At 42.1% G+C, this 13,694-nt stretch overlaps 1 protein-coding gene across 3 annotated transcripts in view; it reads left to right on the top strand.

Moving 5' to 3' along the window:
• Positions 1–3,619: 3,619 nt before the first annotated feature.
• glmna (glomulin, FKBP associated protein a) overlaps positions 3,620–13,694 on the top strand; it is a 70,331-nt gene continuing 60,256 nt past the window's right edge. Inside the window, exons 1-4 of one of the 3 annotated variants that reach the window (XM_069939227.1) lie at positions 3,620–3,700; positions 5,348–5,438; positions 8,077–8,133; positions 11,495–11,620. In XM_069939227.1, the coding sequence (XP_069795328.1) occupies positions 8,095–8,133; positions 11,495–11,620 (165 nt within the window). In that variant the 5' untranslated portion in view covers positions 3,620–3,700; positions 5,348–5,438; positions 8,077–8,094. Of the gene's footprint in view, positions 3,701–5,337; positions 5,439–8,073; positions 8,134–11,494; positions 11,621–13,694 lie in introns of all 3 variants that reach the window. The other 2 variants (XM_069939226.1, XM_069939228.1) reach the window with 2 other exon arrangements.

Here is a 13,694-nt window from a genome sequence, read left to right as displayed (position 1 = left end):
TTTTTGCCACTAACTGACACTATTTCATAATTTATAGTAGGGAATTGACCTATAAATATGAGTTTGGATACAGGAAGAAACCAGAACAACCAAAGGAAATCCTCATACCCATGGACAAACCTCACACAGTCATTACCCAAGGTCAGGATTGAACCCCTGGAACTGAAAGCTAGCAGCATTAACTGCTGCACATGCCCATGTTGCAGCTTAAAATTTTATATTTGTATTCACAAATTATGTAAATGTTCCATAACACCCAATTTACTAAGATGGGAAAAGCAATGAAAATGCAGGTACTAACCTATTTGAAGGTATGCAGCAATGTTTATTTTTCTGAGTAAACTATCAAAATAGTTAAAATCAGAAACTGTAATAATCATTGCCCTCATAACTGCTGTGATGACATTTCAAATAAAATAATTTTTCCTATATAAATTTTGAGATATAGAACGTAGGATATTAGACCCTTTAGCCCATGATGTTGTTCCAACCTTACCCCCCCCCAAAAATAAAAACCAAGCCCTCCCTACTTCATCACCTATTTTTCTTTAATCCATGTCCATGTCTAAGAATCTCTTAAATACCCCTTTGTTCCAACCTCCACCACAACCCCTAGCAATGCATTGCAGGCACCCACAACTCTCTGTTTAAAAAGAAACTCAGCCCTAATGTCTCCCTGAAACTTTCTTCCCTTCCCTTTGTACTCTGAGGAAAAGGTGCTGGCTGTCTATCTTAACTCTGCCTCTCATAATCTTATAGACATCTATTAAGTTACTATTAAGATCTCATGCTTCTTCATTCCAAAGAGAAAAGCCCTTTCTCTGCTAACCTTCCCTCATAAAACATATTTTACAATCCAGACAGCATCCTGGTAAATCTCCTTTGCACCCTCTCCATAGTTTCCACTTCCTTTCTGTAATGAGGTGACCAGAAACAATATTCTAAGTGTGGTCTCACCAGAGATTTCATATATATATTATATATTCATTACCACTACATATCAAAGTATCACATTTGCAGTGCTGCCAGCAATTTTGAATACACCACTATCGCGATGTTGAGTGAGGGATACATTTTGACCAGGACGCTAGATTCCTGAGTGAATACTAATGCAGAAAACATTTAAGACCTCTTCCATCTCTTTTGGCTCCATACAAAGCCGACCACTCTGATCTTCTTTCAAGGAGACCAAATTTTTATATGCTCTTTCCTTCATATTGTCTGCCAAAGCAACCTCATGTCTTCATTTAGCCCTCCTGATTTCTTTAGGTCTTGATTTTTAAAAAAATTTAGACATACAGCATAGTAGCAGGTCCTTTCGGCCCATGAGTCCGGACCACCCAATTACACCAACTAACCTACTACCTTTGGAACACTTTGAAGAGTGAGAGGAAACCAGAGCCCATGGGGAAAACCCACACAGTCACGGGAAGAACATACAAACTCCTTACAGACAGTGGGGGATCGAACCCCCATCCCAATTGCTGATTCTGCAACAGCGTTGTGCTAACCACTACACTGACCGTACCTCCCGTAAAAAGCTTATTGAAGAAAATTTTACATGTTAATCTCTTTTAAGTTTTAGTTCTAATAGTTATTTATTCAATATTCAGCACGTGTCAGATTAACATTCAATTTCTGCATAGTCCTAGACAATGTTTAATAACAACCTTTCAACATTTATTTTCCTGGTTTTTTAAAAAATTAAGTAATATCTATTTCTGGCATTTGCCAGCATACGTAAATTCCTGGCAACTTTGTTATAACTTAGTAGATCTGTCATACATGATCCTGCATTGTTAAACATCAAAATTAAAAAGAAGACCTCAAAACTGTACATAAGAAGCAAAGAAATATCTATTATATGTTACAGGATACAATCTGAAAATGTTCATATCTTTCTTAATCTGTTACAAAGACTAAAGTTTCTTACAAATGGAGAAGTTAAATCAATGGATAATATTTTTAATTAAGTAACAGCTAGTCCTGGCATATGTTTGCATACGTAAATTCCTGGCAACTTTGCTCTAACATAGCAGATCTGTCAGACATGATCCTGCACTGGATTAGGAAAATGCCTGTAGGCTATAAAGCTGTTTACTATCCAGGACCTAACAACTGCTGGAGATCATTGTTAAGTAATAAGAATTAAACTTAGTTTATTCCCAATACCTTATGATTTTCTAAAATGTTTAACTTGTGCACATCTTGTTTGTTCATAAATTTGGGTATATGAAACATTAATTCATTAATAGATATTAAACAGCCTTTACTCCATCGATGAGATCTACAAGAGGTGGTGTTTAATAAAGCAGCCTCTATCAACAAAGACCCCACCTAGGCCATGCCCTCTTCACTCTGCTATCATCAGGAAAAATGTACAGGACCCTAAAAACGAGTACTCAGTGGCACAAGGACAGCTTCTTCCCCGCTGCCATCAGATTCCTGAATAATCAATGAACCAAAGATACTGCCTAACTTAGTAGAGGGAAATAAGGAGAATGTAATTGTTGGATGGAGCTGCCAAGTCCTGATAACCTCATGTACTGGTATAAATAAAAGGAACAAATACCATATTACAGGTGCTCCCCTACTTATGATGGTCCGACTTATGACTTTTCGAAGTTGCAATGGTTTGAAATGATACTTTGTTTCAAATTCCGATCTGTTCACGTGCTTGCGATATGCAACTCTCTCGCGATGCTGACTCATTCACCCTTGCAGTCTCTGTAGCGATCGTGCACTCGACACAAGCCATCATGTCGACTAAACTTCCACGTGCGTCTCCTTGCCATTCAGCAATTAATTTTCAAACATTCTTCATGTCCAGCGTGCTTTCAGCTGTGTTCCTTAATGGTTTTTTTCCCCCCAGAGTGGAATAAAAGTATTCAAAATTTAATTATATACAATGGTAGGTGCAGTATTCTTTTTCTATTCCTCAATTTGCTACCATTGGGAAAAAGGTACAGGAACCCAAAATTCAACGGCACAAGGACAGCTTCTTCCCCGCTGCCATCAGATTCCTGAGTAATTAATAATTTTATGAACCAAAGGCACCATCTTTCTTCTCATGCACTCTTATTATTTCTTTTTATAGTGATGTAGGAAGATGGTAATAAAGTGAATGTACAAGTATGATGCTGCCACAAAACCCTGAATTTCATGACAATAAATTCGGATTCTGACTTACAATGTCTTCAACTCATGATGGGTCTGCCGGAACGCGATCCCATCGTAAGTCGGGAGACATCGGTGAACGCAAGTCGAATTTTGCGGACCATTTCTGAATGTTCAATTTACGGGGTCCATTAGTTCATGGGAAGTACCTCCGTCTTCAGAGGCAACAGGTGCTCCAGTGATGGCCTTTTGCCTGTGCTCCCCCTCCCCTTTTTATTCGGGCCCCTGCCTACATTTTACTCCTCCCTTGACGAAGAGCTCAAGCCCGAAATGCACGTGGGTTGTCCCGCTATCTCTGCCACCTCCAGCACCCGGTTGACCTGCTGCCTTTCTCCCGCTCTGGGTTTGTCCGTGCCTTCCTCGGGACGCTCCGGCATTTTCGCGTCGTTCACGATCCGGGAGCTTCAGGCCGGCGTTACCACGTGACCGACAGGCCTCGCGCGCGCGCGCGCGCCTTCGCGGGGGGCTCGGCGCGTGTGCGGTCGGTGCCCAGGCGTGCGGCGAGGGAGGCTGCGATGGGAAGGTAGGGGAGCGGGACGGAGGCGGAAGCGCGGTCCTTACGGTCGTTTTGGGGGCGGGGGGGCGGCGAACGTGTCTCGCAGATCGAAAGTTCCAACGTGGTTTGCAGCCACCTTTCGAATGAAGGTGCATTGTGGGCAGTGCTTGGCCACAGGACATCTCACTTACTGAATAATGTCAAAGCCATCGTACACCCCCCCTCTTCCCCTCCTCCCCCCCTTTCCCCCTCTCCCCCCCTCCTCTTCCCCCCCCCCTCTTCCCCCCCCTCCTCTTCCCCCCCCCTCCTCTTCCCCCCCCCCCTCTTCCCCCCCCTCCTCTTCCCCCCCCTCCTCTTCCCCCCCCTCCTCTTCCCCCCCCTCCTCTTCCCCCCCTCCTCTTCCCCCCCCTCCTCTTCCCCCCCCTCCTCTTCCCCCCCCTCCTCTTCCCCCCCCTCCTCTTCCCCCCCCTCCTCTTCCCCCCCCTCCTCTTCCCCCCCCTCCTCTTCCCCCCCCTCCTCTTCCCCCCCCTCCTCTTCCCCCCCCTCCTCTTCCCCCCCCTCCTCTTCCCCCCCCTCCTCTTCCCCCCCCTCCTCTTCCCCCCCCTCCTCTTCCCCCCCCTCCTCTTCCCCCCCCTCCTCTTCCCCCCCCTCCTCTTCCCCCCCCTCCTCTTCCCCCCCCTCCTCTTCCCCCCCCTCCTCTTCCCCCCCCTCCTCTTCCCCCCCCTCCTCTTCCCCCCCCTCCTCTTCCCCCCCCTCCTCTTCCCCCCCCTCCTCTTCCCCCCCCTCCTCTTCCCCCCCCTCCTCTTCCCCCCCCTCCTCTTCCCCCCCCTCCTCTTCCCCCCCCTCCTCTTCCCCCCCCTCCTCTCCCTCTTCACCCCCCCCTCTCCCCCCTCCCCCCCACCATGGCGAGGATCTAAAAGAGACTGAATGCTTTCCCCACTACTTTAAACATTCAATTTAAAAAAAAACAAGCTGCAGCTATTGGAAATATGAAATAAACCCCCAATATTCTGGAAATGCTCCGCAGGCAGCAGCAGTGGAAAGAGAATCATTAATATTTCTTATTGGTTTTCATTCAGGATGTCCATCTCAACCCATATTACCCTGTGGTGTGAAGTAAATGATTCTTAAAACCTGCAGGCATGCACTCAAATGAACAAGCAATAAACTGAAATGCCAGAATTGCATTTGTCTCCTGAGCGTTTAGTGATGTGGGTTTTGGAGTACAGGTCAGCTCGAACATTCAGCCATCCGAGGTAGAAGAGCATTGTTTCAGAGTATAAAATTATAATAAAATCAATGAGGACAAAGCAAGGTTACCGTGAGCGTACTGCTGTGGAGTTCATTCAGGAGCCAGATGAAATGAACAGTTTTTGAGCCTGTGTGGAGGGAGAAGGGAAAGTCTGGGATGTCACTGCCTTTCCTCGTCAGTTGGAACTGTAAATGGGGGAGAGGGAAGTTTGCATAATGTTCTGAGCTGCATTTACAGCCTTCTGCAGCTTTTTCTGGTCTGGGGCACAGCCACTGCCATACCACACTTTATACTTTCAACCTGTAGAAGTTGTTGAGGAAAAAGGGAAGGAGGGGGAAAGGCATGGCTGAACTTCCTTAATCTTTGAAGAAAGTAGGTGTTGCTGTGCTTAATTGTCTGTCGTGTCAATGAGGTTTATCTAGGTCAGATCATTGGAAACGTTTACTGCCAAGAATTTGAAGCTATCTCCTCACTCCATCCAGTTCAGCGCCGTTGATGTGAACGGGGTTGCAGGTTTGTAGTCTCTCCTCCCTCTTTATGAATCAGAATTTATTGTCATGAATATGTCACAAAATTTGCATCACAGTGTAAATGTTTTTTCCAAAATAAACACCTTACAAAATAAATAAAAAGTGCAAGAAAATTCATAGTAACATTTTGGACTCAGTCGATTGAAAACAATGCATTTTATTTCTGTATTTTATTGAAAGTAAAATAACAAGGATATTGGTAGCAGGTAATCTTGGAATGGATGCTTTCTGTTAAATAGCGGGTTATTCCTTTTGTTTTGCAATGGCCATCACTTGTCAGAATGAATGGTAAATATCTTTAAAACTAGACTGTCCTGTTAAAAATATTATTATACAGATGTGATGTCACATCTAAAAGTTATAATGTTTTTTATTGTAAATCTGACAGTTCAGGAATTTAAGAGATAATTTTATGGCACAAGTGAAGCTTTTAAGAATTTACATCTCCCCCCCACCCCAAAGCTTCATTGATAGTTTCTCATAGTTGTCTGAGCCACAATATATGGAATAGATCTGATTTTTAAATACCTAACTTGTTTAATTTTAACTGCCGTTGTGATATGGGCTCTCCCATTTGTGAAGATTTCGAGGTGGCTGGGCTTGAAATCTCTGGGTGTCTAATGTGTACATCAGTTTTTAATTTCAATTCATAGATGTGGCTAACTGAACCACGTTAGGCCAATATCAGTCAGTTTGAAAAGAGTGGAATTTTGAAATTAAGCTGTTCTTTATTTGTAACTTGCACCATAATACATGGGAGATAATTAACCATTGTGCCTATGGGGAAGAGACGAGTTTATTGTTAAATACATAAGGATAGATGCGCCAAAATTCTTACTTGCTGCAGCTAAACAGAACTACAATAGTATAAGAAACGCCAACTACAATAATACTGTACAAATTGAATAGCTACAGTATGGCAAGATTGACAAGGATCGAATAAGAGGTTAGTTAGGAAGGTTCAAGCATTAGGTATTAATGTTGAAGTAGTGAAGTGGATTCAACAATGGTTGGATGAGAGATGCCAGGGAGTACTGGTGGAAAATTATTTGTCAAATTGGAGGCCGGTGACGAGTGGAGTGCCTCAGGGAGAGGTACTAGGTCCATTGTTGTTTGTCATATATATTAATGATCAGGATGATGGGGTGGTAAATTGGATTAGTAAGTATGCAGATGATACTAAGATTGGTGGTGTGGACAGAGAAGAAGGTTATCAAAGCTTGCAGTGGGATTATAGGACAGTTAGAAAGGTGGGCTGAAAGGTAAATGAGAGATGCTGCATTTTGGTAGGTTATACACGTTAACTGGTAGACAATTGAGTGCAGTAGAACAAAGGGATTTGGGAATTTTGGTACATAATTCCCTGAAAGTTGAGTCGCATATAGATAGAGTGGTGTAAAAAGCATTTGGAATGTCGGCCTTCATAAATCAGAGCATTGAATACAGGAGTTAAGATGTCATGTTGAAGTTGTATAAAGCATTGGTGATGCCATATTTGGAACATTGTGTGTAGTTTTGGTCGCTGAATTGTAGGAGGGATATAAACAGGAGAGAGAGAGAGTGCAGAGGAGATTTACAAGAATGTTACCTGGGTTTCAGAGTCTTGAGTTACTGGGAAAGGTTGAGTAGGCTAAGACTTTATTCCCTGGAGCGTAGAAGATTGAGGGGTGATTTGATAGAGGTATTTAAATTTTTGAGGTGGACAGATGGAGTCAATGTGGACAAGGTTTTTCCATTGAGAGTAGGGCAGATTAAAACAAGAGGACATGGATTGAGATGGACGGGGAAAAAGTTTAGGGGAAACGTGAGGGGGAATTTCTTCACTCAGAGGGTAGTGGGAGTGTGGAATGAGCTTCTGGCTCATCTGGTAGATGCGGGTTCGATTTTAATATTTAAGGAAAAGTTGGATAGGTATATGGACAAGGGAGGCGTGGAGGGTTATGGACCGGGTTCAGGTCAATAGGACTAGGTCAGAGAAGATGTTCGGCATGGACTAGAAGGACTGAACTGGCCTGTTTTTGTGCTGTAATTGTTATTTAGTAATAATTATAAGCATTAGTGGCAGTTAGTGGAAGGAAAATATAAAGTGACTGTTCAGTGCTGCAGGCAGATTTTTTGATGGCCCCAGAGTAGTTTGCAGTTAGAGTACTATAGTGCAATAGTCTGATAGAAGTTGGAGAAAAATCTGTCTTGAAACTGAAGGAGCTGGGGATCAGGCGTCTGTGCCTTCTACTGAAGGGTAGCAGCGAGAAGAGATTGTGACCAGATTGATGGGGATCTTTTATGATGTTGGAAGGTTTGGGATAATAATTTTAGTTTTCATTGTTTCCCATATAATGAATGAAAGTAAATCGTAAACATATATTAATTAGAACAGTCTTAAAATCCCAATGTGACCAAAATGACCTAACACCAAAAAAACATGAACTCTACAGAGAATGTGAACCACCTATGGGAACTTGCTGTCATTATAAATGTTGAGATCCTGCAACTGACCTCCATATTTTGGTGACATAGCCTTTACACAGGCTTGAAAAGTGCTCTGGAATGTTCTGAAATGGAATGTGAAAGACGCTTCATAAACATTTTGTGTTTTTCATGTTTACAACTGTTCCAAGTAGGTAGAAAGCAGCATCAAAATGGCTCTGGAAGAACTGCAAGGGGTAATCAAGAGATGTGTAAGTACTGGTACATTTAATTATCTATTATATAGTTTATCCATACATGAACAAATGTACAGTAATACTGGTAATCCATGGTTTAGCACTTGGCTAGGCAGATAGTGTTTTCTGCATTCACCTGACAATCACAAAGGTTTTAGTCCATATACTCCCTGGAAATATATCTGGTTCATTGGAAAATTTATTAATACTGTGTGAGATCTAAAAAGTCAAAATCGAGAATGTATAGGGATATTAGTAGGATGACATCCAACAATTTGAAAAATCCACCATTCCAACACCATCAGTCCTCAGCATGCTGTATTATCAGCATTTTACTGTGTAGTGGGAGTACACAGCATCAGTGATCTGCTACATTAGTAAGTGTACTGACGATGTCAGTGTGCCCAAGACCATCATTACTCATTCTAATCAGAAGCCATGGATGACTGCGGAGGTGTGTGTGCTACTGAGGAACCAAGACTGCCTTCAGAGCGAGCGACAAGGGGGCCCTAGCTATTGCAAGAGCCAAGCTGTCTAAGGCCATCAGGGAAGCAAAGCATGCGGTTGCTCAGCACATTCATTGTCACTTCCTGGACATCAAGGACACGACACATGTGGATGGGCATCCAAGATATCGCCAATCGCAAGACTACACTATCTGCCTATACTGGTGATGCCTCCCTCCCAGATGCACTGAACAATGTCTACGCACGTTTTGAGGCAAAGAAACGATGTAGTGGAAAAGAGGGCCACCTCTCCTCCAAATGATCAGGTGCTGTGTCTTACAATGGCTGATGTGAGGAGAATGTTAGGCAAGGTCAACCCATGGAAAGCTGCTGGACTGGATTACATTCCCAGCAGAGTGCACAGGAGCTGTGCGGATCAGCTGGCAGATGTTCTCACCAATATTCTTAACATCTCCTTGAGAAGTGCCATAGTTGGATGTCATCCTATTAATATCCCTATTCAAACCCGCCACCATTGCCCACAAAGAAGTCGTTTGTCCAGCCTCAATGACTCACTTCTGCTATTATGAAGTGCTTGGAGAGGCTTGTCTTGGGGCACATCAATCTCCTGCTGCCCAGTCACTGGAGCCCCTGCTGTTCCCATGTAGATCCAATCACTCTACGGACGATGCCATTGCTACTGCCTTCCATCTAGTCCTCACCCACCTGGAAAATAAGGATGCTGTTTATTAACTTCATTTTGGCATTCGTCACAATCATATCTCAGTACCTGATAGGGAAGTTGAGCCTGCTGGGTCTAAACACGTATCTCTACAATTGGGGAGACGTCAGACAGTCTGGATTGGAAACAGTGCTTCCAAGACCATCACACTGAGCACAGGGGCTCTTCAGGGCTGTGGGTTTAGTCCACTGCTGACTCATGACTACAGCAAAACATGGCTCGAACCACATCATCGCTGACAACATGACTGTGGGGGGGACTTATTAGTAAGAACGAGGAGTCATTGTACGGAGATGAGTCGCTAACAAAATAGTGCAGAGCCAACAACCTGTATCTGAATGTTAATAAAGCAAAAGGGATGGTTGTCAAATTCAGGAGGCCTGGCGGGGAATCACTCTTCACTGACCATTGACAGCTTTTACCATCGAGGTCGTCAAGTTCCTTGGTGTGCACTTGGTGGAGAATCGCTCCTGGTCCCTTAACACCAGCTCCATAGCCGAGAAAGCCCAGCACCGCCTCTACTTCCTGCGAAGGCTGAGGAAAGTTCATCTCCCACCCTCCATCCTCACTACATTCTACAGAGGATGCATTGAGAGCATTCTGAGCAATTGTATCACTGCCTAATCTGGAAGCTGTACCACCTCAGACCATAAAACCCTGCAGAAGATGATGAAATGAGCAGAAAAGATCATTGGGGGCTCTCTTTGTAGCATGAAGGACGTCAACAATACATGAAGCACGCAGAAAGCAATAAACATTGTGAAAGACTTCACACATCCCTCATGTAAGCTGTTCTCACTTCTGCCATCTGGTAGGAAGTACTGTAGCACTCTGCCCTTATGTCCAGACTGGGGAACAGGTGTTTTCCCCCCCCCACCCCACCCAAGCCATCGGGCTGCTGAATTTCCAGAACATAGGTAGATAGTGTACCATGGACTTTGATTGTATATGTCTTAATATTTTAACTTCTCTTTATGTAAATATGCTCTGTGGTCCTGGAGAAATTCTATCTTGTTTTTACTGTACAATGCATGGTATGAATGACAAATAAAGGTGACTTGTCTTGATTTAACTTGAATAATTTTCCATTGGTAATATTTTCAAATTTCAAAAATAGTTCTCATTTTATTGGACTCCAGATCAACCAAGAGCTTTTTAAACTATCAGTAATTGATGTAGAAACTTAACTAAATAGTGATGTCTATTAAAGGTGAGAACTAATTCACGACATGAGTATTTCAGCTTGTGTAATTTTTTTCATTCTGCATAAGTGGTATATAACATTTGAAAGTAAATTACAGGAGGCCTCATCTTTTTTTACTAATGTAATATTTAAATTACTGTTTTCACCACAGAAATAGGAAAAAATCTTGAGATTTTTGTACAGTGGAAGTCTTATTTCAGATTTGCTCTCTGGAAATGAACTGGTTTAACAATTTTGATTAGATACGACCTGAAAGATTTTGTGCATTTCTGAAAACCACTTGTGAAGATTATGTGGAAATGAGTATAAAGTGAATTTACCAGATCAATGCCTGGCATTATTCTGGTATTAGATTGAGGTGAGATTAAATATAACGGTGTCAAATTGGAGTTACGGTACAGGAGGAGACTGTTTCAGCCTATCAGTTACTTAGGATGAACCACATTTTCACAGAGAATGTAGAAAATGCACGCAGACTGATGTCAGGATTGATGTCAGATACCTGGAGCTGTGAGTTGGCAGGTCTACTAGTGTCATTCCTGTGCCACCTATTTTTTAGGATTTAGAATGTTTAGGAGTACATTGGTCCAATTTTCAAAATATTAAAGGGAAATTATAAAGATAGTATTTTCACTAGTTGTATCATCTAGGACTGGTATGGGTCTATTCTGAAAATTAAAGCAAAGCTTTTCAGAACTTAAACTAACACTTTAATGCACAAAGAAGTAGCAATTTTCAACATACTTCTGTAAACTTAAATCAGTGCTGGGCCAGTTAAATTTTTAGTAATTGATAAATCTTTAAGGGAAAAAGGATAAGAGTATGTATGTGGAGTTAGGCTCAACTCTAGTCCTCATGCTCCTTATAGTTACACTGTGGTTGATAATTGTAATACTATATACAGATAATTTATTTGAAATGGCAGTGATTAAAATTGTTTGAAATTATTTCACACTTGACCTGAGAGAGTTATCTTACTTTTAGAAAGGTTTACCTGAAACAGAGTTTATAGATGAAGATCACAGTATATTTCATTTGGCAGCGCGCCAGTGCCTGGAAGAAGGGCACTCAGCTGAACTTCTGAAAATTCTGCAGGATGAACAAAATAAGGTACTACAGTAGTTTGAATATTTTTTATGTAATCTCATTTTCTAGCAAATGATCAACATGGGCATGCATCTTGCTTTGAAATATTAACTCTGGAAATTAATACTTGCAATTCAATGCCCTTTTGTGCAGTTAAAGTAGTTTCAATCAAAAAGATCTGTTAACATTTCGTGACTGATTTTTTAAATTAGAAAAACTTGAGATGCTTTTTATTTCCTGGACAGATATTGTGGTTCAACAATTCAATCATAACTAATGCAATATATTTTTGTGATCTCTGTAATTCTTCAGTATAATAAAAGTTGTGAACTTTGGTCCCAGATGTGAAGAACCATTTTGTTTCTTTGCACAGGCTGGATAGATTTCAAAATCTGTCATTACTTCATCAATAACTGGTTTCTCTGTCAATTTCACCACAGGACCCATTTGACCTTCTGCCAAAATCAACGAAACTCCATCTATTGGTAAACTCTCTGGAATCCCAATAGTAACCATCCCATTAATTATTTCTGACTTCAAAAATATCCTATGCAAATATAGCACCGTTCAACTCAAGTGACTGTGCTGCCCTTGTTCACTGGCACTTATGGTGCCCCCTTCCTTTGCTGAAACCAAACCCTTTGACACAAAGTATTTAAACTCATCCCTAATGTTGTTGGCAGATCTGAAACTTTTTGTTTCCAGGTCCCTTATCTTTTTTGCTGCCTCTTTCTTTTTCTTCAGCTTATAACAATTTGCCATCACATGACCAGGTTTTCTACAATAATGACAAAGGGTCCTGAAGGTTTTCCCCTTTCCTGCTTCCCTTCATTTTTAATTCTCACGTTATTTCCTGATTTATTTTCAAATTTACTTGGATGAACCACATTAACCTCTTAAAAGGTTTTATTGGGTATAAATTTAACCTTGTGGGTCAGAGCATACTCATTGGCTAACTTAGCAGATTCTTGCCATGTTCCTACTTCTCTTTCATTTAAGTAGGAACGCATCTTTTGATTTCTTCAACTAACATCAGTTCCATAAATCTGTTGTAATCATTCTTTATTTCTTTTGATGTGCCATCAGTCAAAGCCCACAGCTTTTTCATAAGCAAAATCCATACAAGATTGATTCATTGATTTCCTCAAAGTCCTTAATTTTTGTCTGATTACAAAACTCCAAATTCTGTGCTGCCGTCTGTAGCACATACAATAAAAGCTTCCCTATTTGGTTAAGATTCAGTTAGTTTCAAATGTGGTAAAATCCAGGAATACAAGCCCCCAATTTTGTCGCGAACTGTGTGTAACGAGCAGCAATAAACAATGAACCAGACAGTGTTTAATTTTCAAACACTAATTTTATTTTACTTTTTGAATATTTTATTTTCAAAAATATACACAATAACATTTTAAATATTCAAAATATTAAACTTTTTATTATAAACACAACAAACAAAGCAAAAACAAAATAGTCTCTTCCTCCCTCACCCCTCCCCCCCCCCCCCCCCCCCACCTAGTCCATACATACAGATCCGTTCACTAACAGAGTTTACATATATTTTAAGTATATAGAGTCTTCTTTGGCTTGGCTTCGCGGACGAAGATTTATGGAGGGGGTAAAAAGTCCACGTCAGCTGCAGGCTCGTTTGTGGCTGACCAGTCCGATGCGGGACAGGCAGACACGATTGCAGCGGTTGCAAGGGAAAATTGGTTGGTTGGGGTTGGGTGTTGGGTTTTTCCTCCTTTGCCTTTTGTCAGTGAGGTGGGCTCTGCGGTCTTCTTCAAAGGAGGCTGCTGCCCGCCAAACTGTGAGGCGCCAAGATGCACGGTTTGAGGCGTTATCAGCCCACTGGCGGTGGTCAATGTGGCAGGCACCAAGAGATTTCTTTAGGCAGTCCTTGTACCTTTTCTTTGGTGCACCTCTGTCACGGTGGCCAGTGGAGAGCTCGCCATATAATACGATCTTGGGAAGGCGATGGTCCTCCATTCTGGAGACGTGACCCATCCAGCGCAGCTGGATCTTCAGCAGCGTGGACTCGATGCTGTCGACCTCTGCCATCTCGAGTACCTCGACGTTAGGGGTGTGAGCGCTCCAATGG

The sequence above is a fragment of the Narcine bancroftii genome, chromosome 5, assembly GCF_036971445.1.
Source record: "Narcine bancroftii isolate sNarBan1 chromosome 5, sNarBan1.hap1, whole genome shotgun sequence".
Lineage (NCBI taxonomy): Eukaryota > Metazoa > Chordata > Chondrichthyes > Torpediniformes > Narcinidae > Narcine > Narcine bancroftii.
The sequence above is the reverse complement of the archived record's forward strand: the minus strand, read 5'-3'. Positions and strand labels throughout refer to the sequence as shown.